Source organism: Trachemys scripta, chromosome 3 (assembly GCF_013100865.1).
Source record: "Trachemys scripta elegans isolate TJP31775 chromosome 3, CAS_Tse_1.0, whole genome shotgun sequence".
Taxonomy (NCBI): domain Eukaryota; kingdom Metazoa; phylum Chordata; order Testudines; family Emydidae; genus Trachemys; species Trachemys scripta.
Genome location: NC_048300.1, coordinates 74945726 through 74973335, shown reverse-complemented (window position 1 = coordinate 74973335; position 27610 = coordinate 74945726). Strand labels below are relative to the sequence as shown.

Below are 27610 nucleotides of genomic sequence, written 5' to 3'. Positions count from 1 at the left end.
AATCAGCACTGAGAACCATCACTGTGTGGCTCTCTCTCAACACTGCAGCCTCCTCTTCCTAGAACTTGCTCTCTTTCCTCACTGTTCCTTCCAAAGGAGATAACTTATCCCAGTCTGTGACATGAAGGATAACTGGTATCCCCGTGTGGTCATGAACATTTATCATCCCTTTCCTGTTCTCTTTCGATTAGAAAGGACTGAGCCTATGGTACTTAGAAATTATTTTTTTAACTGTGCATTTCTATGGGTGTTTTACATGTCTTTGTGCATTTTTTGTCCATATTCTGTGAATTCATTGGGGCAGCTCATATCTGCATATGACACAAGCCCTGTGGGATTGGACTATTAAGTTCTGTGTCATACCTGGTTGTGGATAGCAACTGATATAAACACAAATGTGGCTAATTCAGCTCCTATTTTTCAAGTATCTGTTTTTAAAAAGGTTTGTTTCTGTGTGGAAGGGCGGGGGGAGGCGGGGGGAGGAGAGAAATGCCCCTGTAGTGTGCTCAGCAATCCATTCCATGACTGCACAGTTTGGGCTAGAATTCAGTGAGATCTTGTGTACTAATACTACCTAACACAGTCTGTGTAAGTCACTCTGGCAGGTGAAGAGCTAGAGAGAACTATCAGGTCTTAGTTTGTGTCCAACAGGCTAGATAGAGGGGGGGAATTCTGGGGCAGAAGATCACTGAGTGGGGCATTGTGGAGGTTGGAACTTGCCAGCACAGCTCCAATAAAGCACAACTCCAGTAAATTCTCTGTTAGATTTTCTGCTTAATTCTGTGGGCCCATAGGTGGGAGACAGAGATTTCCCTGCAGCCTGCCCAACCTTTGCATAGACCCTGCAGTCACACAGAGCCCTCTGACAGGTTTCAGAGTAGCAGCCGTGTTAGTCTGTATCCGCAAAAAGAAGAACAGGAGTACTTAGGAGTACTAAATTTGTTAGTCTCTAAGGTGCCACAAGTACTCCTGTTCTTCTTTTTACAGAGCCCTCTGTTTGGTCCAAGAGGTGCCACCAATGCAGCTTACCCCTTCCATGGGAAAGATGGAGGAGGGTGCCCACAATGCATAGCTTTGAGGGACAATCTGATCCAGAGTTCCCTTTGCAGTTGTTAGAATTAAGTCCTGTCTCCCTTATGCCCTTGGAGAACATTCCAGCCCTTAGAACCAAGAGGCAGCTTCTCACATTCCCCTCTGACAGCAGAGGCAGCACCAATCAGCAGTTGGCATTCATCAGCATTCCCCAAAAGTGACACGGTGTCAGGTCTGTGGCTCCTGTAGTGGGACTGAAAGCAATTACAGTGTGAAGACACCAGCGATTTACTCCTGCCCCATTACACCAGCTGAAGTGGAGATGAGGAGTCAGCTCTCTTCTCTGTAAGCCTGGGCAATATTTCTAGTTTGTTTTCAGAGAGATTTTAAACCCCAGGATACGCAGAGATTAAAAATTAACTTTAATAGAAGAATTTATTTCTGTGTGATTGAAAATCTTGAGCCACATTGTTGTTGTTGCAGCCTGGCCCTGAGGCTACAATAGGGAAAATTACAAAAGGTACCGGCAAAGGAGTACCTTCCTTGCCCTTCCAGCTGTTGTCTGCACATTAATCTTTCTGACTGACTTGACACTGAACTTCTTTTAACTGGGAGGGGAAGGGGGTTGAGTAACAATAAGGGAACCTCTGTAGGAGAGCTGTAGTGATTTTAGGGGGTGACTGTAATGCTGGTTGTGTTGTCTTTTGGATAAGAGGAAAAAACTATCAGGGTCTCTAGCCTTCCCATGGGACTGTTAGTAAGTACCCCGTTATCCTGGTCAATTTCTAGTGGAAAACATTTACATCCTTCCCTCTTTAATCCTCCTGCATTTGCAGCTGGAGATGGTATTCCTAGTGACTTTCCAAAGCAGTGTATAGTGTTGCTGTACTCTGTTAAACAACTGATGTGTTGCATCCATTTAGGTGGCTGCATTTCTATGGTGAGTGGTGCAAAGATTGTAAACATGTAATCACACACACGGGCAAGAGAGATGGTGTGTTGGCAGAATGCTTTGTAATCCTGCTAGATGAAAGGCACTGTATAAATGGAAGATATTGGTAATGATGCATTCATGTCAGAAGGATCGTATCTGGATTCCTAGGCTCAGATCTGGGGTTTTGGCTTGATTGAGTACAGAGCTAATGACTGAAGATTGGATCCAGGTCTGAACTTTCCCCCATTTCAAGAGAGGAAAGGTGGTGAAGTGATGAATGGGCTGGATCTAGGGTTTGGTCTGAAGCATCTTTAATTATTCTTTATTAATTTTTAATATTGTCTTGGGATAAGCCAACTTGTCAGCAAACTAGTAGCAAATAAATGGAGACATGGTTCTCCAATAGTCCCTGATAAGGAAATAGTGCTTTACAACCAAGGTATGCCAAGGTATCTCCACCTGTCATTGATGGCATGTGGTACCAGAGGGAGGAACAACGTGACAAGGAAGGTTATATATCATGGAGAGGTGCTGTACCCCTTCCAAACTTCAGTCCTCCACAATGGTGCCTGGCACTAATCAAAGATTTAGTCCAAGTGGTTTTCACGAGGAACTGTCTCCCATTTGTGCTGAATGAGAGTGGCGTGCTACATTCTCCTCACCCAGTTATTAATTGGCAAAGTGCTAGAGGATGAAGGAGAACTTTCTGGGATACTTGAACTTCTTGGATATTAACTTCTTGTCTGAGTAGGGACAAATGTATTGCAGGTGTGGGATGTATTTTCTTTCCCCTGGAAAATGGGGCAGAAAGGATAGGCTCTTCCTTGACTCCTTCGTATCTTTCATGGGGATTAGCAATGGCTCCTCCAGGGGAGGGCTTGGGCATTTTGGTGGAGGGAAGATGCTGCAATGGGATTTTGTTCTTTCTTTTCACTGTGTATTGAGTAGCAAGTGTGCTAGGGTACTTCCCTTTATGACGGGGGATTTGAATGGAGTCTCCTCCTCTTTCCTTGTTTCATGGCAGGCCACCTTTTCTTCCTTCTGTTCCTTCTCGTTTTTGTAAGTTCCTGAGTCATGGTGGAGCTGATCTATTCAGGTACAAGGACAAACACCACGTGTTTGGAATTTAATTTGGGGGGGAACTTCTAAAATGGTGGGCCCCTTTCTAAAATCAGGAGCTAAGTGTTCGGAGTCACAGTTAGTTGTTAGTTATTATTTACCTCGAGGCCAGGGTCCCACTGCACTAGGCACCCTACAAATATATAAACCCTGCCCCAAAGAGTTTATAATTAGGGCTCCGTGTCTGTCATGGAAGTCATGGATTCCGTGACTTTCCGCAACCTCTATGACTTCTGCAGCGGCCAGTGCAGCTGGCCCCGGGGACCGCCCAAGCAGCAGTCACTGGGTCGGCCAGAGCAGCCGCTGTTCCAGCGGCCCCTGGCAGCTAGTGCCGCTGGCCCTGCCCCTCCCAGCAGCGACCCCCGGGGCACCCCTCAGGAGCGGCCCCCCCCCCATGGCTCTCACCCCGCAGCAGCAGCTCCCCATGGCGCACCACCCCGAAGAGGTGGCCCTCTGTGACACGCTCCCTGCAGCAACAGCCCCTCGGGGTGCCCCCTGCAGCAGTGGCTGCCCCAACATTTAGTCAAAGGTATTTATAGTATAAGTCACGGACAGGGCCATGAATTTTTGTTTATTGCCCATGACCTGACCATGACTTTTACTAAAAATACCCATGATTAAATCATAGCCTTATTTATAATCAACTGCTGATGCGCTGCACTAGTATTTCAGATTCTGTAAGGCAGCGAAGCCTCAGGAAATAGTTAAAATCAGATATTGAGGGCTCAGTTCTCCACCATGTCCAAGCTCAGACACACTAGAGGTGGAAGAGGTGCAGGGAGCTGGCCTTAGATGCCTAGTCCTGTGTTCATCAGCCCCAGTGGAATTTAGAGCAGCCTGGGGTCTGCTCTAACTTACACCAGTAGAGAAGCAGGATAGCAGAATTCTGCTCAACCAGATCCTTTCCTCCTCCCTATGCCAGGGATGGAACTGAAGCCGGTGGCAGAGGAGTTGCCTTCTCCAGCCATACACAGTGGAGAGTTCCCTTACGTGAATCTATTCACCTTTTGCTGCCTGGGCCTCCAGCCTCCTTAGTATGTGTGCGTGCATGTGTGTGAGCACGTCTGCATGCTGCTACACTCCAGAGTAGGGGAGGATGGTCCCTGACTTAGTGAGTAAGGGCCAGAGACTTAAAGGTATTTCGGTGTCTAAAGATGCAGATAGGCATCCAGTGGGAGTTATGTGCCTAGGTGCTTTTGACAATCGTTAGGTGCTCCAATACCTTTAAAAATCTGGCGCCCTGTGTGCATCTGCACTCCAGCATGGAGGATGTTCTTTTGACCTCCCACTTGCGTGTAAAGAAACTTAAGCTACTCAATACAGCCAGCTTTGGCCCATAGCTAGAACTTCCATGTCCTCCTGGTTTCGATAGCAGCAAAGATGGTGATCAGTCAGGTGCTGCAGGCAAGTAACTTCCTCCAAGGCTAAAACCAACACCACTCTGTGAACTGGGAGGTGTTTCAGAGCAGGCAACTTCAGTGGCCTCAGAAATGTTGTGTAATACATCACTGGGAGCCTGGAAGTCTTTAGTTAAGATTCAGCATTCATGTAGCAAGTTATCAGCTTTATTGAATATATGCCCTTTGGCTGGACAGAACTAACTACAACTTCCAAAAGTCCTGTCTGAGCATGCACTGGGGCTTGTGAGAAACCTCACATGGGTTCCTCACTCTGCTTTGGTTGTGCCAAAGTTCGGGTCAAGAACAGAGCGGGGTTCTTCCCTGGTTATTACAAGGAACAAGAGATCCAAATCTGGCAAGCCTTTCTAGTTCATTAACAAACTGATGCTTATTCTAGAATAACTTTTGAGGGCTACACTGTAGACTTTATTTGCTCCAGAATAATTAATGATCTTTCACTTTTGTTTCACACACACACACACACACACACACACACACACACCATCTTTATACTTCTGTCCTTTTCACTTTATTTTGCCACAGGGCGATTGTCCGAATAGGGCAGGAGATATCTTACGTCCTTAACACAAGTCGGTCCAATGAAAGATATTACCTCATCAACCTTGTCTTCCTTAACACAGGATAGATATCTACAGAGGAAATGACTACCTTCAGAATTCCCTCCTAGAGCACCATTCCCCTACACTGCGTCTCATTTTCATCAAATAGGGTGTTAGGAAACGTATAAATATCTGCAACCCAGAAGCTATGGTGAGCCAGGAGTTCAAGCAGAATGTAACAACATACTTCATAGGCTGAAAAGCTTTCAGAGAAAATGTGTGTAACATTGATAGGCAGACTAAAGTTTAATCCAAGACCATATCTGGCATTCATGACATGCTTGATAAAGAGGCTGGAACCTCTGTAAGAGAAAAATCACTAGAAGTGTGGATTTAGTTGCTTTAGACTTTGACATCTGCGTTCCCTTTTCATGCTACAATCAATAAACTAGTCCAGTATTCAAGAGAAGTAGCCAATTGCTAATTCTGCATACGTGTTACTGTATATCTAAGCATGCCATGTCAGTGTGATTTGAAGCTGGAAACGCACCCCAGAAATCAGAGAGTGCCTCCCTCTCCTGGGAGGCTCTGCCCACTGAAATTAGTAGCAAAACTTGATCATTCTTTCAAAAGTTCATAAATGCACTTTTGGAATTCTAGTCCTGCAGAATTGCTATTCTTGCTAGTGCAAAGTCAGCTGTGGCATTTTTTTTATCACTTTCCTTTAAATCAATATGTGTTCTGCAGCTAAATCACTGCAGGTTTTGATCTCCTTGGATCTCTCAAGTTAAGGAGGGTTAGGCTGGGTTAGTGGCTGGAAGACCTTCAAGGATAAAACAGATGCTACAAGAAGTGCTGAGTCTTGGGGTGTCTCTCTTCTTTCTGAGTCAGTATAGAACCAGTGCCTTAGCATTGGTGGTATTAAAGGGCATTGTGTTGCTGAAGGTGCTATCTTTCAAATGAGATATTGAGACATAAACCTAGCATCCTGACCACCTGTATTCATTACAAACCCATAAGCCTTTTTCTTTCCTCAAGCATCGGTGTGTTAACATGGATAGCATTGCCAGTTCTGCCTACTATGCAGTTTCAGCGAAATGTAGTACTTTTCCCTTCCTGGATTTAAAATTTTTTTTTAGAGTTTTAGTGCACTATTAAACACAGGTGCCATCTTTCACTTCAGAGATGGATACACTTCAATTGTGGCAAAAGTTATCCTGGTAGAGTCGATAGAAATGGGTGTGAGTTAAAACCCCATATCTGAGTACCCCAAAATTTAGTAATGTGTGGATTCAGATCTCACCTTTGCAGCTCAGACCCCTCTCAGCTTTAATTAGTTTGTAAATCCTTTTGGTATCCTCCAGGATGAAAGAGGCTATATGAATTTAAGATTAGGCTCTTTTAACTTTATGCAAGTTGAGCTCAATCCTGCATAGTGCTATAATGATAGACTCAAGCAGTTCAATCTATTTACCTTAACAAAGAGAAGGTTAAGGGGCAAGTTGATTACCATTTATAAGTATCTACACGGGGAACAAATATTTAATAATGGGCTCTTCAATCTAGCAGACAAAGGTAAAACAAGATCCAATGACTGGAAGCTGAAGCTAGGCAAATTCAGACTGGAAATAAGGCATAAATTTTTAACATGGTAATTAACTATTTGAACAATTTACCAAGGTTTGTGGTATTCTCTATCACTGGCAATTTGTAAATCAAGATTGGATGTTTTTCTAAAAGATCTGCTCTAGTTCAAACAGGAATTATTGAGGGAAGTTCTATGGCCTGTGCTCTGCAGATCAGACTAGATGATCACAGTGATCCCTTCTGGCTTTAGAGTCTATGAATCCTGCGAAGTGCTGAGCTCTCTCAACTCCTATTGTAGTCAGCAACTTGTCAGGTCAAACCCCATCTCATTAGCATTTCTAATATTGAACATTAATTTTAGTTAAATAAAAGTCCCAGCTCTATACAGAATAGATACAATTTTCAAATGTTTCAGTCTCTTCTGATTTTGTCCTTTGCTCTGCTCATACGACTCTAACTCACTAAAGAAACTCTAGCAAAATTGTACATTCATGCATACAAGAGTAACTGTGCAGGTAGTGGCATACCCATATATAGAAACAGGTTGCATGCTTGATTACTTGTGCATGTACACCTTTGCAGGTGCAACCTAGAACCTTAGTTTTAAAATTTGGCCCTAAGTCTGTAAACTGCCTCCATCCAGCTGTGGTATGTCAGATTAGTTAGTATTTATGCTTTTCAGCTCTCTCTTGTTGCCTAAATTCTATTATATTCTCTACGGCTGTAGATTTTTGGACTCTGGAAAAAACTGATGGGTTCACCTGCCTGAAAGTTGTATAACCTTATTAGGATTATATAGGATATATAGGATCCCCTATATATGGTTTGAATAAGATGGGTTATTCTAATTACATCACAAAGAAAGCAAAGATTGTGAAGCCTAGATATAAGGTTTAAACAGATGCCTCTCACCAAAACCACCACTGGCATCAACTGGCCTCCCTGTCGGTAGTGCTGGCAGAGGCATAGGATTGAATGGGCTTGGAGATTGAATCCTTCCACCCCTAGAAGGGCACACCTCCAAACAGTGTTGAGGAGTGCTGGTGGGGCAGTGTGGCGAGACCTACACTGTCATGAGCCAGGTGGTTCCTATTGTGTAGAAAGAGAAATTTACCCTCCAGGACAGTCAGTCCAGCATCTTCAATGAGCAACTAAAGTTCCTCTGGCAAAAATAGCATTCAGATTTTGATGCTCTGAGGAGTGACATTGCAGCATTTACCTGGATGACACATAAAACCTCCCTTTCCTTTCTAAATGGAACATGTATGATATGCTGGTCTCTCCCTGGTTTTCCAGCCACTCCTTTTAGAATATACAAGCAAGATCTTGGGGGAGTGAAACAGGGATTCTCCTATTTTTATTGTAACTTCTTTCCATCCCTTTGCTTCAAATGCCCAGGATAGCTGAGACACTGTGCTGACTTTCTTCCCCGAGGGATCCGTATGAATAGTCTATGAAGCAGGAGACATCCTGCTCTCACCACTCTACTGTGCCTACTGATCCGCACTGTCAATACTAAATACGCAGCACACAACCAATTTTCTCAGCTAAGCTCTTCTCCCAAATCAATGTATATTCTATGCTCATTGAGTAGAATTTTCAAAAGCACCCAAGTGATTTAGGAGCCCAAGTGCTACAGAAAGTCAATAGAAAATGTGCTCATGGGTCCTTCAGGCACTTCTGAAAATCCCATTCAAAATGTAAACATTCTTCTGAGTCATAAAGTCTATTTCCCCCTTTACATCTGAATAAACTCACTGGCTGACTTGTAAAATACTCAGATATTCTTTATTTTACTGTTTTTTTCAATAAGCCCCTTCCCCCTGACATCTCCCCCGGATTTTAGTTCATTCCTTCAAGCACTGGGAAATTCAAAGTCATATATTATTGTCAAACACCTGCTGCAGGGGCCACCTGCTGTCAAGACTCAGTGACAGAGCTGAAATTCCCTCTTCAGGTTTATCAGAAGACAATGCTCTGAAGAGCACTTCCTCTCTGTCCAGTTGCTCTGAGATCTGACACAGTCTCTTCTTCACCGTTCCTTGCATGCAGTTTCTCAACCAGCTGGTGGGGCTTGCATATACTCTTAACACATTAGCAGACTGCTCTGCTGTCTATGGTTGCTCTTTTCTCATCAGTAAGGCTTGAAGTAGATGGCACAGAAATGTTGAGCTCTCATTCAGAACGGCTCTTAAATATTTCAATCACCGGGGGCTGTTAAATAACACTTCCTTTGTTTGTTTGCTTCCTACCAGATTGTGGCTGCTATACTTGCTATTGCAGGGATAGTCATGATGACCTATGCTGATGGATTCCACAGTCATTCAGTAATTGGAATAGCACTTGTTGTGGGATCTGCCTCAATGTCTGCTCTTTATAAGGTAAATACACACAAACCTCTTCGGGCTAAAAAATGTTGACCACCTCGTATTAATGAGCCGGTCCCAACTTACCACCAAATACTGCCTCTCCTAAACTTTATGCAGGGCAATGTCGCATGCTCTTTTTATGGATACCTTCTATAAGCATAAAGACCAGTTTAACATTGGAGAGAAATATTTATTTACATTGGCATCATCTGTCCCTATTTAAGGAGCAATAAGTGTCTACTTTCTGGGGGGGAGGTAGAAAGGGGGGGAGAATGACTCCCACCAAAGAATCCATCTGCTCCAATGCACTTCAGCAGGAGCTGCAGGTGCTCAGCACCTCTCAGAATCAGGCACCTTTCATTTAGGGGCCAAATTTTAGCAATCCAAGTCTGAAAATTGTGTCCAAAAGCTTTTTCAAGCTCTTGGCTTTTAAAGTGTCTCCGTACCCTTCTGACTCAGACCCTGATTCAGCAATGTACATAGCACAGATCTAACTTTAAGCATTGATTTTTGTGGGAATAGTACATGCTTAAAATTAAGGCACTAGCTTACATATTGAGTTGAGCCCAGATGCTGTAGCTCTAATGTAAACAACAACCATACGAACATTTTGAAAACCCCTAAACTTGAATCAGTCTGTCTTTAGCCCTCAGAAAGGAGGAGTGACCGGGCTAATGCTACTTTTTGGGGCTGTATTTGCTTTTGTTTCTAGGATTTTAATCAGTTTTTCTTTTGTTCAGAACAAGGAGCATGGTGTGATTACTGTCAGAAATTACAGGAATAACTGGAAATTAAAGTCCACTCCCTCCTAGTCAGTTCAGACAGAACAGAATTGATTTTCTGCCTTGTGTTTTTGTTTATTGGTGATAAAAGGGACATATGAAGACATAAATGTCATGTTATGCACATATCGGATTTTCCCATCACCAGTTGCAGGAACAAACAGCTGACACTGGCTTGTTGTTCCAGTCCTCTCCTGCAGCCCCTTAGCCATCTCTGTTACACAGACACATTCACTGTCTGTCTCCCCCGTTCTCACTCCTTGTCTTTACTCAGTGAAATAACCAGACAGACTGCCCTGAAGGTGTCAAATGAGGATAGGATGACCAGACAGCAAATGTGAAAAATCGGGACAGGGGGTGGGGGGTAATGGGAGCCTATATAAGAAAAAGACCCCAAAATCGGGACTGTCCCTATAAAATCGGGACATCTGGTCACCCTAAATGAGGAGCAACTGGAATTCAGATTCATTAAAGACCTCTGATCCATAATGACAACAAGGAGTCTGGTGGCACCTTAAAGACTAACAGATACAGACTAACACGGCTACCCCCTGATACTTGATCCATAATGGACTCAGAATAATGAGTAAGAAAAGTAGCTGCTTTGGCCAGCTCTGACTGTGGAGATATTTCTGATGGTTTCCTGTCACTAACATGGTTTTGTGTGTTGTATTAGGATGTTCTCAGCAGAATAAACTCACTAAATAAAGGAGAGATGGTGGCTAATTGACTCTAACAACAGCAGCACTGCTAGCACACTAACCTCTTTAGATTTTACTTGATACACACTAGTTTGATGTAAGACAGAAACTCAATGTCTTTAAAACCATAGTGAAATAGGAACATAGGACTTGCTATCCTAGAACAGTACAATGGATCGGTTAGTCTAGCAACATTCAGGCTCCAACTCTCGCCCACATATATTGCATGCATCAGAGCAAGGTGAAAGTTGCAATGCACCTTGGCTAATTTGTGCTTTGCTATTCCGGAGCAGGAAATGTCTTTCTGACGCCAGCTCATGATGGGAAACAAGCCATCTGACAAGTCAATAGGAACACCAAATGAGCCTTCTCCCTCACATTCATTATGTTATATCGCTCTAGCATATCACCTCTGACTCCTGTTCTCAAAGTAAACAGACAGGGGGTCGCAAATCACTCCTCTTTGTACTGCTGATCATTTCCACTGTCCTTCACTGGGCCTCTTCTGCTCCTGCAGCATCCTCCTGTCTGAGACAAGGTTGCCAAAGCTCAGTGCCCCCTCGGCTGCAAAAGTGAATGGTGGTCCCTGCTAATGATCAGAACTCACCCTTTCATTTCTTATGGGATGGTGGGGATGGATCCATAACTTGCTATTAAGGGAAGTGTGATAAAATACTGACATCATCAGCCAGCCGTCACTTTCTGTATCTTAAATGTAGCAGGTGGCTTTTTTTTCTACAAAACATAAACAGGTTTCTGACTGATTCAAAATGAGATAGTAACACGTCAGTCATCCTATCGATTTATGCACTAAAACTTGAATTGAGTTATTAAATTTTAGCGACTAGCATTCAGAAGAGGAAATCCTGGGCCAAAGTCAGGTTTGATGTACTAATGTAAATGTAATGCAAACACTGAAGTCAATGGTACTACTCCAGATTTATGTAAGTAAAACTGAGAGCTAAATTGGGCCCCTCTGTAGTTACATTGGTAGATTGCTTTAAAAATCAATATTTTTCTCCTTTTCTTCCCCACAGACCTAAATCCCTTTAACAAATCACCACCACCAGAAGGGAAGAACCAAATGTTTAACTCTCCCTGGCCTCTTTAGTACTTTTAACATAGCATTCTAAGGGGCATGGGGACTGAGGTCTGGTCATTAGGATGTACAGCCTTTCATGGGCAATAGGATTTAGAGAGAGTTCACATACTTGCTAGGTGAGTGAAGACTGTTGCCAACTGTCCAGTGACCTATAGGAGTGGTTTGAGTTCCTAGCGGAGAGAAGAAAATTTACATCATATAACCCACTGCCGTAATGCAGGTAATTGGCACTCTGGTTGGCAGGTGATTGGAAGCAAAGATGATTGGGATTGAAGGGGCATGGCTGCTGAATTGCCATCACATCCCTCAGGGCAATGACTGTAGGTCAGGGCTGAGGCACATTCATGAGGTGTTACAGGGAGGCTGGTGAGCATGTTGGGAGAGTATAAAAAGTAGCACTTCTTCATGTAATATCTCAGGTATAAAACACTGCAGCTCTTTTCTCCAGCACAAGATTACTGCTCAATTTATTTCATTTAATATATTTACAGAGCTCCCAATAGTGTGAGAGATGCTTTACACACACACATATTTTTCCAGGCAGGAATCATTATGATTGAATTAAGGTTGCGTGTACGTCAGGAACCGAACATTAAAATCCTTATAAGAATGTTCTAATGAGTGGGGAAAAAATCAAAAGCAGGAGATTGAGAGTTATGGTTACTATTACAACCAGGATCAGGGCCTAGCTAAGCAACATGCCAGCCAGACAAAGGAGGTCATGCGCAGTTATTTGTTCCCCAATTCTTTCATTTTTAGTTTTAGTTTTACTTTTTCTAAAAAGAACATTACAAAGAAAAACAGGTTTAAGGGAATATGTTGGGGAAGCCACACGCCACTCAAGAAACTTCTTGTGTAATTCCTTCCTGTTTTGCAGGATAAAAAGAGCTGAGCCTCCTCCACATACATATTTTATGTTGCATTAGTGGTATCAGCAGCAGACGCAATCCTTGCACTAATATATTGCTGGAGTGGAAAAGGGTCAGCTGATCCGGCATGTTCTTGAGTTAAAGCAAACCCACTTATTTTTCCTCTTGCAGGTTTTGTTCAAACTTCTCCTGGGCAGCGCTAAATTTGGAGAAGCCGCCTTATTCTTGTCTGTGTTAAGTGTCTTCAATGTCCTTTTCATCACCTGTATTCCTGTCATTCTGTACTTTACCAAAGTGGAATACTGGAGCTCTTTTGATGTTATTCCTTGGGGGAACCTTTGTGGATTTTCAATTCTCTTATTGAGTAAGTAAATGCTGTAAGTTCGTAACACTCTCTGATGGGAGCGGTAGCCAGAGGCCACACCCCCCCATGGAAGTTTAGATTTTTCTGAAATGGTGTAGATTTTTATTTTTTTCTGCTCCCAAAGTTTAGTTGAGACATTATCTGGAGGGCACATTGCACAGCTACAAATGTAGGGCCGGTTCCTGTGATTTCTGTTGGGAATAATGCTTACTGCCATGCAGCGTCCCATTGACGGCCACAGAACTCTTTCAGTAGTAAGCACTGCACTCGGTCGAAAGGGTTTGCAGAATCAGACCCATAAACTTTGTCCTAATGCATACTCAGAAACTCTCCTTCACACAAGTGCAAAAGGCCCATGGTTCAAACGGAATACTCACATGTTTGAAGATGCGGGCTTGTCAACTTTCCCAAGCTAACCAGAGCTAGGCCAGTTCAGCCACCGTCTCACCAACTAGCACTGAAGTCAGTGGGACTCTTCCCATTGACGTCAATGGTAGTTAGATTTACTCCCTAAATGCATAGGAACCTCCACAGACAATCTAGTGTACTGCAGTACTGTTGCTGGTTCAGTAGGTGGCACTCTTTGCTTTAGTTAATGACAGGGCTGTACTGTGCTACTGAAGGAAGAGTTTGTGGATGAGCTGTAAAACAAAAACCTTGACTACATGTGAGCGTTAAAGATGCCATGCCGCTCTTTGCTAAATTAGAGGTATTCACCTGGTGCCGTGGCCAGATTCTAATTTGGATAATTACATTCTGCCCGCTAAAATGTGTCAATTGGAAATAGTATTTTCCCCTTCTTGTTCTAGATTATAGTGTAGTTCTTTGTGCTTTCAAACAGCCGCCATGTTCCACTACAGAAGTGGCTGCATTTTAGTTATTAAGCCAAGGCAATAGTTTCATATGAGCAAAGAGTGCAGAATTTGGACTTTGGTGTCCTTTGAGTTGAAAAGCGCCATATCCATGCAAACAGTCATTTCTAGAATATTCGAACATACATTGTGGGTCAGACTCCCCGCTGGCATATCCTTACTGACTTCAGTGGAGTGAGACCAGGGATGAAGTTGATTCCCCAACAGCTATTTATTTGTCATAAAAACTCTATTTTAGTCATATGTTCTCTTTTAAAATGAAATGCTGTTTATCAAACAGGTTGAATATCATCAAGGTTAGATTTACAATATGTGCAGCCATCATCTACAGGCAGTTGGTATGCAAAAATGCCTGGAAACAAATGCCTTTTTCACCCAGGATTTCCCAAATGAAGACATTAAATTTTAAAATGGGAGGACAGAATGGATAATCATAGGGAATGGGGACTGTCACGGGGATGTAATTGTGTTATTGAACACTACTGTGTGATATGGGATGTATTCTGATCTGTATGGCCCCAATCCTGCAATCGGATCCCAGTCAGCAGAGTCTTGTTGAAGTCAGTGGGCCTTCCATAGGCTCAAGGCTCTGCCCAGGCAGATCAGATTGCAGGGTAGGGGCCTTTGTGTACAGGTAACTTCCAGAAATACTAACGGGAGTTATCTGAAGGCTGGGAAAATGGACCATTAAATACTCTCTTTGTACTGTAAAATAAGCTAAGCTTGGTTTCACAAAAACTGTGTATCTAAAAATGAAAGTTGTTTTTCTTTCTTACTTCAGCATTCAATATTCTATTAAATTTTGGAATTGCTATTACATATCCTACCTTGATATCTCTTGGAATTGTGCTCAGCGTACCTGTCAATGCAAGTAAGAATTTTTAACTTCCTTTTTTATTTTACTATATATACAAAGCCTATTAATGTTTAAACATTCAACAGAACTAAAAACTAAGAGCTTATCAGAGGTGAATAAAATGATGTTTTGTCTCCATACACACAAAAAGCAGAGAACAAACTGGTTAAAACAATATATATTTTCCTGCATTACATATTGTAATATTGTTCTTTAAACTACAGACCTTCCAAAGAAGATAGGATACTGAAAAATAAATCGATTTGAAGTCAGTCATCCTTGTGATTGGATGAAAACTAATAGCTGAAGAAATGTACTGCTAATTGAGTTCTTCACCAGTTCAAGGGAACGTGTCTAATGCTAAACATACGTAGACCAATCATATTACATTTCAAAATAAAATTCTGAGAAATCACGCTGGGAGGTGTATAATAGTAACAGAGGCGCTGGAACAATTTTTATAGTGGGGGTGCTGAGAGCCATTGAACCAAACTGTAAACTCTGGATATAATGGAAACACAAGAAGTCACGGGGTGCTGCAGTATCCCGCACACCCCTAGCTCCAGCACCTATGAACAGTAATAGTTCAGCCTTGGGCAAGTAAAATATCATTGGTGTTTAACATCCTCAATCATTATGGTAAAGATTAGGCAAGTAGATTTTGGAATGGGCTGGTAAATTTTTATGACAATTTTGTAAGTCTTCAACCTATAGCCCCTCTCAAGCAAGACTTTCCTGAGAGATAAGGGATAAGCAAGAGCAGCCACAGAAACTAGTGCCTGGCCTGGGAGTTAAGGGGAGAGCTGGTCAGAAAATGGTATTTTCTGTGGAAAATGTCTAAAGAAATGAAAAAAATTCTGAGTTTTCAACAAAATAACAAAAAATTTTACCAAAACTCAAAACTATTTTTGGCTTCTTAAAAAAATATTGAAATTTTTGAATGAAACAAAAAACGCCTGTGCAAATGTTTGCTTTGGGGGAAAAAAAACAAAAAAAGTTTAAAGAGGAGAATTTCAACCAGCTCTATTTATGGGGCTTTGAATCTCCCTTCCATTAGGCAATGCAACACCAGCACGTAATGGGAGAAGAATTGTCTAAACTGGGAATCCTCTGTCGGCCTCTGCTCTGCAGGAAAATGTGTCTGCAAGCAGGTTTCCCCTCCATTGCCAGGGTTACAAAAGGAAACAGGAAAAACTAAACACTAACTCCCACACCCGTCCCAGGGAAAGGGAGACCATTCCAGCAGCTTCTCTGATTCAGAATCTAGGGGAAACAGAATGTGCCTGTCAGTTGCCTCTCCCCTCTTGGCTCTTCATAGTGGGGAGGGTGGTTGGGAGCACCACAGTTGTCCTCCAGCTCCTCACTCTGTGCATGCACCCACTCTCTGTCTCTCACATACACTTGTTTAGCTGGCCCTGGGCCTGTAGGGGACATAGGCTCCTTTCAGATATATTTATTCTCTTCCCCATGTCTCAGCACACAAGGTGATGCAGAATCACTTCTTTGCTTAACATCAGCAGTCATGAGGCCATATAGTCACCAAGTGTGGTTAGCTCCCCTCTCCTATTATCTATTTTAGCCACAGGCTTGTGTATAGCTTGAGGCAGCTAAAGCACAAAGCTCCTCTCCCCAATGCACAGCTGTGCAGGGGAGAAGAGAAGATGTGAGGTGCCAATGCAGTGACTGCTCATTACTGCCCTGCAGTCTCCTGCACAGCAGAACTGCCCCCGGTCCTCTGCAAGAACACTTTCAGCAGATACTCAGGAAGAGGAAAAGAATGCATATCCACCACCACTATGCAGCAGGCACTCTGAAGCGAGATTGGGAATGCAATACCTATGAGAGGCTTTGGCATTTAAAACTTAGAAGTAAAAGTAACTTTTAAGGGAAATAAAATTTGAGGCCAAAAACTTTCTAGTGGAAAGTAAGACGTGGTTTTCTCCAGTGAAAAAACAATGTACTCCAACATTATAGTATTGTAATTACAAGAGCTCTTTACTACAATGTGTTGTGCTGCAAAGTTTATTTCATAATACGACAATGTGATATAGCAGTTAGCAGAGGGCCTTGCAAGTTACGAGCCTTGAGTTCTACTCTCAATTCAGACACTGACTCACTTTGTGTCCTAGGGCAAGTCACTTGATCTCTGGGGGGGCCACAGCTTTCTCATTTCTCTAATGGAGCTAATGCTTACCTGTCTTTGTACGCCACTTTGAGATTGTCTGCTGCAAGGTGCTATGTAAAAGTGAAATATTGTTACATGTTCAGCGCAGATCTGTGTGTGCCAGGGTTGCTAAATCTTGTCTACCAGGGCTGCACATTCACACTCTAGCAGCTGGTCCAGTGCAGCTCTACCCTAGCATCTTTTGTGCTTCCTCCTGTGTTGCTTCCCAAAAGGCACTGCAGGAATCAGTACAAAGGATTGTGGGTCACAGCCAGGATCTGAGGAGGATGGTCGCAAGTGGCCTAACAAATCTGCCTCAGTGGCGGAAATACAGGGAATAGGATCGGGCTCATACCTCCCCTCCCCCGAACCTCAGACACCTGCTAGTCACCATCTTGAGAGTCACAACCCAGAAGTAAAAAAACACTATTCTGATAGCTGTGCTTGGAACTAATGAACACACTGGTTATGCAATGTCCTTTGCCTTTTAATCCAAGTGTGAGGCTATTTACATTTAAACAATAAAAGTAAAAGCCTAACCTCTTTGCTCCAATGAATAATCCAGATAAAAGAACCTCCAGAGCTTCTTAGGATACATCTGCACTGCAAAAAGGTGTGTTCTTAACTCAGGTTAAAATGACAGTGAAAGCAAGTCAGCTTTTCACACAGGATGGCAGCTTGTGTTTCTCCTCAGGTTCCCCTATAGGTTGAACTCAAGCTGCTAACCCAAATTCAAAGCTGAGTTGCCATGTCTTCATTGCTGTTTTAACCTGAGTTAAGAACACGGTTTATTTATTTATGTATTTATTTGCTTATTTTTCCCCTCAGCAGAGCCAGGTGAGGGAGGTGAACGAGATGCACACCTTTAGCTGTGGTGTCAGGAGTCTTTGTAAAGCAAGGATAGGCAGCAGGCCTTGCTATACCTTTAAGTAGCCGCCTGTCAGTACTGGCTAGTGTGCAGGATGAGAAGTGCAGTGCCACACAGCACCCCTGGCTCTATTTAAGGCAAATTCTGGTGGCTCTCTGCCCTTGGTAATCTGGACTCACTGAATGCCCAGGTTAAACTAACAGGGAAAGCTCTAGACCCACAAGTCTGTGGTTAACAGGCTTGTTCTCCAGTGTTTCATGTCCAGAAGTCCACTCGTTCTAAGCGAGCGAGACCCCACCTATATTAAAAGCCTGCCCTGTGCTGCTTCTCTGCAAGCAATGTACTGCAGAGTGTATGTGTGGGGGTGTGGGGGTGGGGTGAAATGTGCCCCAACGCTGTGTCCCTTTTAATAATATCAGTTCAATGTTTCATACAGTTGTTGATCACTACACGAGTGAAATTGTCTTCAACAGTGTCCGTGTAATTGCCATTGTCATCATTGGCCTGGGCTTCCTCTTATTGCTTCTACCAGAGGAATGGGACGTCTGGTTAATGAAGCTCCTCACCCGCCTCAAAGTGCGGAAGAAGGAAGAGATCCCCGAGGGGAATGGAGACATTGTTTCAGGATTGCAGAGCAAAAGCAGGAGAACTCGCCCTTCCATGTCATCCTTCGCTCATTAATGTTATTTTTATTGAAACTCTGTGATTAACATTGTATGTTATGATTCAAGGGTCTTTTCTTGCGAAGCACATACGTCCAGTATAGTGTACATACCTGTACAGTTTTGATATGATACAGTCTAAGGCATCAAGTTTTGGCATGTCCAATTTGCTTGCACTTTTTTCACATCAGACCTTTCACTTAGAAATACCACTTTAAAAAAAAATCAAAAGAAGAACCTCTCTCCTCTTTTTCAGTGAATGTAATGTATAGTCAAATTATCTTTGCTTATATCATTTTAAAGATCAATTTTCATGAGAAGCAGGGCAGATATTTTGAACATTAGAAACTGAATGACGCATCACACACTGTGATTTAAAATGAGCAGATGCTATGCTACGTTATATGTTTATTTTCTACCAGAGCTATACTCGTAACTTTAAAAGTTTTCAAAAAACCAAAAGCAAATCTTTTGGGGAAGGTGGGAGAGGAAAGAGAGGGAGAATAGGAAACTGCTCCGTGAAGATGAGTGCACTTTGTGCCAGGACAAGAGTGAGGTTAAAGTGCTAAAAGGCTTGCACTGAAGTAATACAGGAGAAGCAGTCAAGAGCCCAGTCTCCTTATAATGCACATGACTGCGCTCCACGTTTAAGACCATGCAAGAGAAATACAGTGCCTTCTACAGTATCCTAGTCTTTATCCGTGTAGAACCAGATCACTCTGCAAGTAACTTCTGCCATTTTACAATATAGGGGGCCCCCAGTGCTCCTAAAACTCCCATTGAAGTCAACAAGTGCCCACTGAGTCACAGACTTCATTGGGAATTTAGGGGGATCAGAGACTGCAAGTTCATGCCCTGTGCACCTGATTCTCTTCTCACTTGCACAGATTTTACCCCCAGGTGGAGTTACTCTTGATTTACACTAGTGTGAGTAAGAGGAAAACTTTACTTGAAATAAAATTAACAAGGAAGCTGACAGCCAGGTCTAGAGAAACACGGTTCATGATGTACAGTTTGAGCCCAACAAGGTGAATTGCCAGTTGCTTTTACTCTACAGTTGGGAGTTTTAAAAAGAAATGTACGATATTTACATCAAATGTAATGTAACACCTTTTTATGAAACTTGTAAGCACCAGGATGTTTACTTATGCGATTTAGGTTCGCCATTAAATTTCTATCTGTGATAGATCACATGCTATGTAAAAAGGAAAAAAAGTTATAGTTTACTATTTTTGAAGTTTACATTGTTGCATACAAAATTAAAATGTTATTTTCAACGGTTGCCATAAGCTGATGGTACCTGCTGTCACAGAGGCATACTTTGTGTCAGGCAAGTGTGGCGTTCACTTTGAAACTTTTTAGCAAATGAATTTCAGAGTCCATTATCTGTTTGGCAAAACTAATTAATAAAAGATTTAAAAAAAATCCCAAGTCAATGACTGCTATGTTTTTTCTTCCCGCTGCGCTCCCCCCAAACTTATATTAATTTCATTCTTTCTGTTTGAAATACTTTATCAAAAGTGATGAAGAAGGAGAGAGATGAAATACAAAAATATGGCCCCACTCCTGCAAAGGAATCTACAACCACAGAGTCTTACCCCCCATGCAGAGCCCCACTGATTTGGCCGCCAAAGAGATTCGTAAGTGTGGTCTCATACTGCCACCTGGAGTCCCATGGAAGTCAACAAGACTCCCTGTGGGTGTGAGGGACCATTACTGACTGATTGCAAGAGCAGGACCCATAATACACAACTATGGGCCAGGATACTGTATTTAGGCACCAGTCAGAAAAACATAAGCCCAGCAGGAGGAACATAGCAGGGTAAAAGTTGTCCATCCAAAGCCTGACATCTTTGAAACCACCAGGGACGGTTCCATAGGCCCTTTGTGACTAATATTTCTGATTCAGAGCATAGTCCACATTATTATCTACGCACATATCCATACCTCTCGAGACCCTTAAATACCCACTGCTACAGAGATTTTTATGTGTTAATAATAATCTGTGGGGGAGGAAGCCTGACTGGGCAAGTGGGTGTTGCCCCTGGACAGCAGATGGAGCCCCCCCCCCCCTAGGGGAGGCCAGCTGTGCCTCTTCTTCCCACAAGCGGCCGGAGTCCCGAGGACCCCCCGCCCTCCTGCAGCTGGAGCCATGAATTCCCGTACCCCCACCCCCCGGAGAAGTCTCGAGTCCCATCCCCCGCCCCCAGAGGAGTCCTGGGCCAGTCTAAACCATGTCATACCTCCCCTCCCCAGACCCCAAGCCGCTGCAGGAAAAAGCCCCTCAGCAGGCTGCCTTTGGGGGCTACACAGCTCCTCCCACAACACCTGTCTGGGGCCTTTCCCTCACCGATGGGATGCTCAGCATCTTCTTCCTCTGACAACCGTTTCTTTTTACCTGCCCCCTGCCACACTTCAGACACGCCTCAAACTCATGCCATCACAAACTCACCCAAGGCCCCTTTAGCTTTAGAAGCGCCTCTGGAGGGCTGCAGCTTCTCAGGCCCATAGACCCTTCCTTTCAATGCTAGGGTGACCAGATGTCCCGATTTTTATAGGGACAGTCCCAATTTTTGGGTGTTTTTCTTATATAGGCTCCTATTACCCCGCACCCCCTGTCCTGATTTTTTACATTTGCTGTCTGGTCACCCCATTCAACGTGCAGTGGCCAGACATTCGAAACACAGACGTGTCCAGGATGGCATACGTTGCTTCCGGACGTTGACACCCAGGAAGAATTCCTCTTACTCTTTTTTTCTGTTGGATTTAGCTGATGGACTTTCCTTCACCAAGCGGAAACTAGGGACCAGCTGCTGGCTCTCTTTGCAAATGGCCACAATCAGGCTAAGCCACTAGGCGCGTGTCAGGAGATCTGCCACTGAAAAGTGATGCCGTGATTTGGATTTGAGCCGAGGTTGCCGCAGCCACGGCACAGAGTACTACCCTCTATACGACCGCGGCCAGCCACAAGGGCCGCTGAGCGAGAAAGGTTCAGGTCTGCGCTCTCGGGGCGACCACCTACCTCAGCTATGGCCACAGGTATTAATCAAGTCTCCCCATTACTGTCACAGTTAAAATGGTAACAAAAGAAAAAGTCAGGAGACCAGCCTGCTGCCTGTCTGATTTTTCTCTTTCTCGCCCCTTGACCAGCTGCCCCTCCCCCCCGATTTGGCTGGGCGATTGTCCTCATGCTCTTGGCCAGAGTATTGCCCTTTGCAACTCCGAAACGTGCCCCGACGTGCAGGTCTTGAAGCTGGGCCCAGTCACAGTGGCGGAAGGCGCTGTAGAGGCTTTGGCCAGGGCAAGCAGGCAGGAGTGGCTGTGCGGGCTAATTGTCTCTCTGGAGGTGAAAATTGACAGTTTAGAAGTCGCCATAGAAGAAGGAGGTGAGGAATGTGCTGGCTGGGCCAGGCATTTCTTTCTTCCCATTCAAAGGGCATCGCTCTCCCTATGGGGGAATCAAATCTGGTCTCCCACGTAATAGGCAGAGATACCCACCACTATACTAACAAGGAGTAGGCCAGGCTTTTTACTGCATGAAACTCCTTGAGACCAGCTATGGCCAGCTTATGCCACACCACAGGCCCCACCCTGGCAACAACTTCTCTTCTCCTTCCTGAAGGCTGCAGCAACAGCCCTGGGAAAAGCCCTGTCCCTCCTCACATGCGGTTGCCTCTCACTCATAGAAGCTTTTAATATGCTCTATGCAGGTTCTGGGGGCCACTGAGGAGGTGGTATTTGCTACTCACCTTCCTAGGAGTCCAGAGAGATTACTGATGAACCCAGGAAGCTGAATAGCACCTACTGCCTCCTCAGCCGCCCCGGAACCTGCCTTGGGCATAATAAAGCAAAAACTTCCCCCCTCGCCCTCCCCAAAGCCCTGCAACTGGGGGTCTGGCAGCAGCAGCAGTACCAGGGAGGCAGGGCCGCCCCTGGCCTATTATACCCACCGGCCATGGTGTTGCCACAGTATAACATTAACATACCTGATCTTTTCACCCTCTTTTTGGTGAGGAGGGGATCACCCAGCTCGCCCAAAATACAGACCCTACAATCATTGCAGTCATTTCTGTGGAGCATTTACAAACCTACTCTTTCCTCTTCCAGATTAAAAATTCTTGCATCTCATGGTTTATCAGGGTTTGCTGCTCTCACATAGCTGCCCCAGAGTCCTGGCAGGAACAATTCCAAAGACAATGTACTCCCCTTTAATCGCTGTGTTTTATTGTACAGTGAGTCCAATATGTTCAACCAGGCATCCCACAGGAGCGGAACCATTTTAATATCAGCTTCTTAATACATTTTACTAATAACCAATGTATATTAAGGCCTTAAATGCCAGTATATTGCTTAAAACTAGGAAGTTTGCACCTGGTTCTGCAGCATCAGTAAGACCTTGTGATATGGTGAAATTTTAATAATAAATACACTAGGTTTATAAAATCCTTCCCAAGACTGACTAAAAGAGGACAAGATACGTGATTTATACAGAGTAAATTATAGCTGTTCCAAGTAGAGACTGGGCAAACCAGCTCACTGCCTTTGAGTAATGCCAAATTAGGGCTAGCCAAATTGGTTGAAGGACGCAATAAGACCCAACCTAAATTTCTTTCTACACCACCCTAAGATGAGCACTTACCTGGGGGCGCCAGGCTTCCCGGCTGCCTTGCCACACGGTGGGCTCTGGGCTGCCCTGCTGCCCAGTGGGCTCCAGGTTCCAGCTTCCCGGATGCCCAGCAGGCTCCGGGCTCCCACCTGGTCCCACACAGCAGGGTCCTGGAGCTGGGGTCCTGGCTGCCCCACATGGTCTGGGGTCGGGGTCCCTGCCCCACGGCCCACGCCCAGCTCTCTGCTCCTGGCCCCACTCTGTGGAGGGGGGGGTCTCTGGGCGGAGGGTGCTGAACATAGGGGTTTGTCAGGGGAGGTTAAGTAAGGGGCACTGTGGTTCTCAGCCTGTGGCCCAGGTAATACTTTGGCCGCATATGCAGCCCACAGTGATAAATAGGTTGAGAACCACTGATCTACAGTGACCAGCTATAAGAAATGACAAAAAGGTTGTTATGTGAGACACAATTGAAAAGTTGGCTACAGAGGGGAGGCCAGGCAGCAGAGCCTCCAAGCCCAGGCCTAGGGAATTGGGACCAGAAGAAACAACAACCTGGCTGAGAGCAAGTTGGAAAAGGGGACCACTGCTGCACTATGGGGGTGGGTGTCACGCTTGTCCCAGCTGCTTCAGGGGACAAGCACGCCCCACCCCACCCAACAGCTTCTGAGGTGTCTATGCCACAGCCGTAATTGCTGTGCAGCCTCCTCCCGGCACTAGCTCTGCTCATCACACCAGCAGCCCCAAAGGGCCTCTCCCAGCCCAACCATCTCTGCCTCCCCTTTCGGCTGCTCTCCTTTTTCAGGTGTGAGCGGGACTAGTTCCCGTCATCCTGCACTACTGCTTCCTCCACCCTTCAGGGACCGCGCCTGACAGCTCTCAGACCGTGCTGCCAGGCGTTGCCGCTGCACCAGTTCCCTGGCTGTTTACAGGCTGCGGCTCACACTGCCGCTAGCTATTCCTGGTTACTATGGATCGCTTAGTGCATCCCTCTCTTCAGCAGGTGCAGACCTGGCTCCTCCATCCTGGGGTGACCTGTGGCCCAGGCTTTGCCCTCTAGGTCATCATGAAATGTGTGTGTGGAGGCCAAGGGGACCCAGCAATGAACCAGCAGGCTCATTAAAACAGTACATGAAATAGCTCTATGGACAGTACATAGCATCACAGCATCTTATTTCCCCTGCTGCAGAACATCGTGCTGATTATTTCAGTGAAGTAGTGACAGTCGCCCTCCTCCCCCACAAGTCTGTTTTTTGTAGCATTGCATTGTGGCAGGCTCCTGCTTTTATCAGTATTTTTAGTCCTGGTGCTCAACACTTGATATTTTTACAGTGACTGTGTGAGCCTTTCATCGGCCCATGATTTGGAGCTATGCTCATTATTTCAAATGTTTCTTCTGTTCTGTCGAAGCTGGCTGTGTTTGTGTCAGCAGGGAGATGCTATGGGGAACAGCTGCGAAGAGACCCAGAGTCAGCCAAAATATTCAATGGAAGAAGAGAAGAAATTGAAAATTTACCTGAGCCTCACGACCCCACACAACCTGAGGGCTTGGGGTACATTAGTGAGATTTGAAGAGCACAAAGTGCCAGGGTAGAGAGAGTGCTCCTTATGACTTAGAATGGATTCATAGATTCTAGGACTGGAAGGGACCTCGAGAGGTCATCGAGTCAAGTCCCCTGCCCTCATGGCAGGACCAAATACTGTCTAGACCATCCCTGATAGACATTTATCTAACCTACTCTTAAATATCTCCAGAGATGGAGATTCCACAACCTCCCTAGGCAATTTATTCCAGTGTTTAACCACCCTGACAGTTAGGAACTTTTTCCTAATGTCCAACCTAAACCTCCCTTGCTACAGTTTAAGTCCATTGCTTCTTGTTCTATCCTTAGAGGCTAAGGTGAACAAGTTTTCTCCCTTCTCCTTATGACACCCTTTTAGATACCTGAAAACTGCTATCATGTCCCCTCTCAGTCTTCTCTTTTCCAAACTAAACAAACCCTATTCTTTCAGCCTTCCTTCATAGGTCATGTTCTCAAGACCTTTAATCATTCTTGTTGCTCTTCTCTGGACCCTCTCCAATTTCTCCACATCTTTCTTGAAATGCGGTGCCCAGAACTGGACACAATACTCCAGTTGAGGCCTAACCAGTGCAGAGTAGAGCGGAAGAATGACTTCTCGTGTCTTGCTCACAACACACCTGTTAATGCATCCCAGAATCGTGTTTGCTTTTTTTGCAACAGCATCACACTGTTGACTCATATTTAGCTTGTGGTTCACTATAATCCCTAGATCCCTTTCTGCCATACTCCTTCCTAGACAGTCTCTTCCCATTCTGTATGTGTGAAACTGATTTTTCAGTTGATGAGCCTCCTGCTCCCAACCCCACACTCAGTAATTCCTTAAGATTGCCTGACTTCAAGGACTCTGAGCGGGAGTTTGTGATGTTTCACCTCACAGGGAAGAGCCTCAGCTCCCTCAACAGTGCCATGAGGAGAAGGAACAGATTGAGCAACCCATGTTCTGATGAGGCAGCGGCATTGGTCTCATCACTGCAACCAAATCACTACCCAAACAGTTTCAGGACCTCCGAAGGAGGATTGCAGAACCTCTCCTGATTGCCCTGGAGAATGTTCAGGATCCTACCCACAAGGTGTCCATATTACAGGCCTTAGTGAGGTGGAGCCCTAATCAAGGAAGCCATATTGGAACCGGTCAAAGCAGTTTGGAACACTCCAGCCACCTGTGCCCTGACTCCAAAAAAAGTTGGAGAAAAAGTACTTTATTCCAGCTAAAGGGGTGAAATATTTGTTTTCTCACTGCATGCTGAATTCCTTAGTTGGCCAGGCAATCACTGCTCACAATACACTGCACCAATCTAGATCCATCCCTTCCAACAAGGATGCCAGAAGATTGGACCTCCTCAGAAGAAAAAGTTTCTCTTTCACCAGCCTACAATTTCATAGAGCATATTAGCAGGCACTGATGTCTAAATACAACTTTATTAACGATAATAAATTGAGTTTGCTAACAAGCTTCCACAGGAGTTCAGGCCTCAGTTGCAGGCTATTCTTGATGAGGGAAAGCTGAGAGCGAGGTCATCCCTCCTGGCATTGTTGGATGTAGTGGACACAGCTTCCCAATCCATGGTGACTGCAGTTGTCATGAGATGGGTTTCATGGCTTCACTCCTCTGGTTTTCCCAAGGAAGTTCACGCTACATGGAAGACCTCCCCTTCAAGGGCAACAATCTGCTTAGCAAAAAAATCAGACTAGTTGTTTGCACCTTCAAAGACTTCTGTGCAATTCTCCATTCCTTGGGTATTTACATCCAGCACCTTGGAGGAAGTACTCCAAACCACCTCCATATAGACAACATCCTGCTCCTCAGCCTTGTTACCATCAAAGGAGCAATGAGTCCCCCAAGGAAGCAACAAGGGGTACACCCCCAGTACAGGAAACATCCTGCTATCATTTCCCGCTCAGTCCCAGCCTCACACCAAAAAGTCATTTTGATGGGACCTTCAAGAGCCACCAACCAGCCTCCACACTACCTGATACCTTCACCCTCTTCGGTGGCCACCTTGCCAGTTTTTTTTCCCCAACATATCACGTCATACAGATGGTTCTTACAGATCATCTCCATTGGCTACTCCATAGAATTCCTTTCCATCCCTTCTCACAAGAGGACCCTCAGACAGGGAGTAAACTCCCATGTCTAACTAGGAGCTATAGAGCCCGTTCATCCTCAACACAAGGAAAAGGGTTTCTATTCCAGATACTTCTTCATTCCCCAAAAGAAGGAAGGCTGTAGACCCATTTTGGATCTCAGATACCTAAATATCTTCAAACATCATTCAAGATTCAGGATGACCACCCTGGCCTGTTTAATCCCCGCCCTAAACTAAGGTGACTGGATTGCAGCTCTTGATTTGAAGGATGCCTGCTTTCATACCGACATTCACCCAATGCACAGGAGGTTCCTGCTCTTTACAGTGGGCCTAGAACATTACCAGTACAGAATTCCCCGCTTCGGTCTCTTGGCAACACCAACAGGTTTCACGAAGGCGCTCTCCGTGGTAACAGCATACCTGCGTCACCAGGGCAGCCTAGTTTTTCCTTACCCCAATGACTGACTGCTCATGGGGCAATCATTTTGGGAAATTCAGTCATCAGTTCTGTCCCTTCTCAGCCTCCTGCACTTCTTAGGACTTCAGTTAAACCTAGAAAAGTCCACTTTATTCCCCACACAGAATATAGATTTTATTGGAGCGACTCTGGAATTGGCCAAAGCATACAAACCATAGGAGAGAGGGACCTCATCACTCAACTTTGACTGAGCCCTCAGATGACAGCTTGTTCGTCCGTCTAGGCCACCAGGCCTCCTACACTTACTTGATACCCTTCACAAGGCTCCATCCATGGTGACTGCAGGCATGATTACAGACAGTCTACACAGGGCCGCCCAGAGGATTCAGGGGGCCTGGGGCAAAGCAATTTTGGGGGCCCCTTCCATTAAAAAAAGTTGCAATACTATAGAATACTATATTCTCGTGGGGGCCCCTGTGGAGCCCGGGGCCTGGGGCAAATTGCCCCTCTTGTGTGTCTCCCCCCCCCCCCCCCCGGGCAGCCCTGAGTCTACACTCTGACCCGAAATACCCTAGACAAACAAGTCTCAATTCCCCAGAGAATCCTGGCATCACTCACCTAGTGGGAAAACAAAGAGACTATGTGTGTAGGGGTTCCCTTCCTTCCCCCTCCACTCAT

The 27610-nt window shown here is 44.8% G+C and overlaps 1 protein-coding gene across 2 annotated transcripts in view; it reads left to right on the top strand.

Annotated features, from left to right (window-relative positions):
- Positions 1–19663, top strand: part of SLC35F3 (solute carrier family 35 member F3) — a 277895-nt gene extending 258232 nt beyond the window's left edge. For both annotated transcript variants that reach the window (XM_034765091.1, XM_034765092.1), the window contains 4 exons: positions 8888–9013; positions 12627–12819; positions 14473–14562; positions 18016–19663. In XM_034765091.1, coding sequence (XP_034620982.1) covers positions 8888–9013; positions 12627–12819; positions 14473–14562; positions 18016–18260 — 654 coding nt within the window. In that variant the 3' untranslated portion in view covers positions 18261–19663. The remainder of the gene's footprint in view (positions 1–8887; positions 9014–12626; positions 12820–14472; positions 14563–18015) is intronic.
- Positions 19664–27610: the final 7947 nt, after the last annotated feature.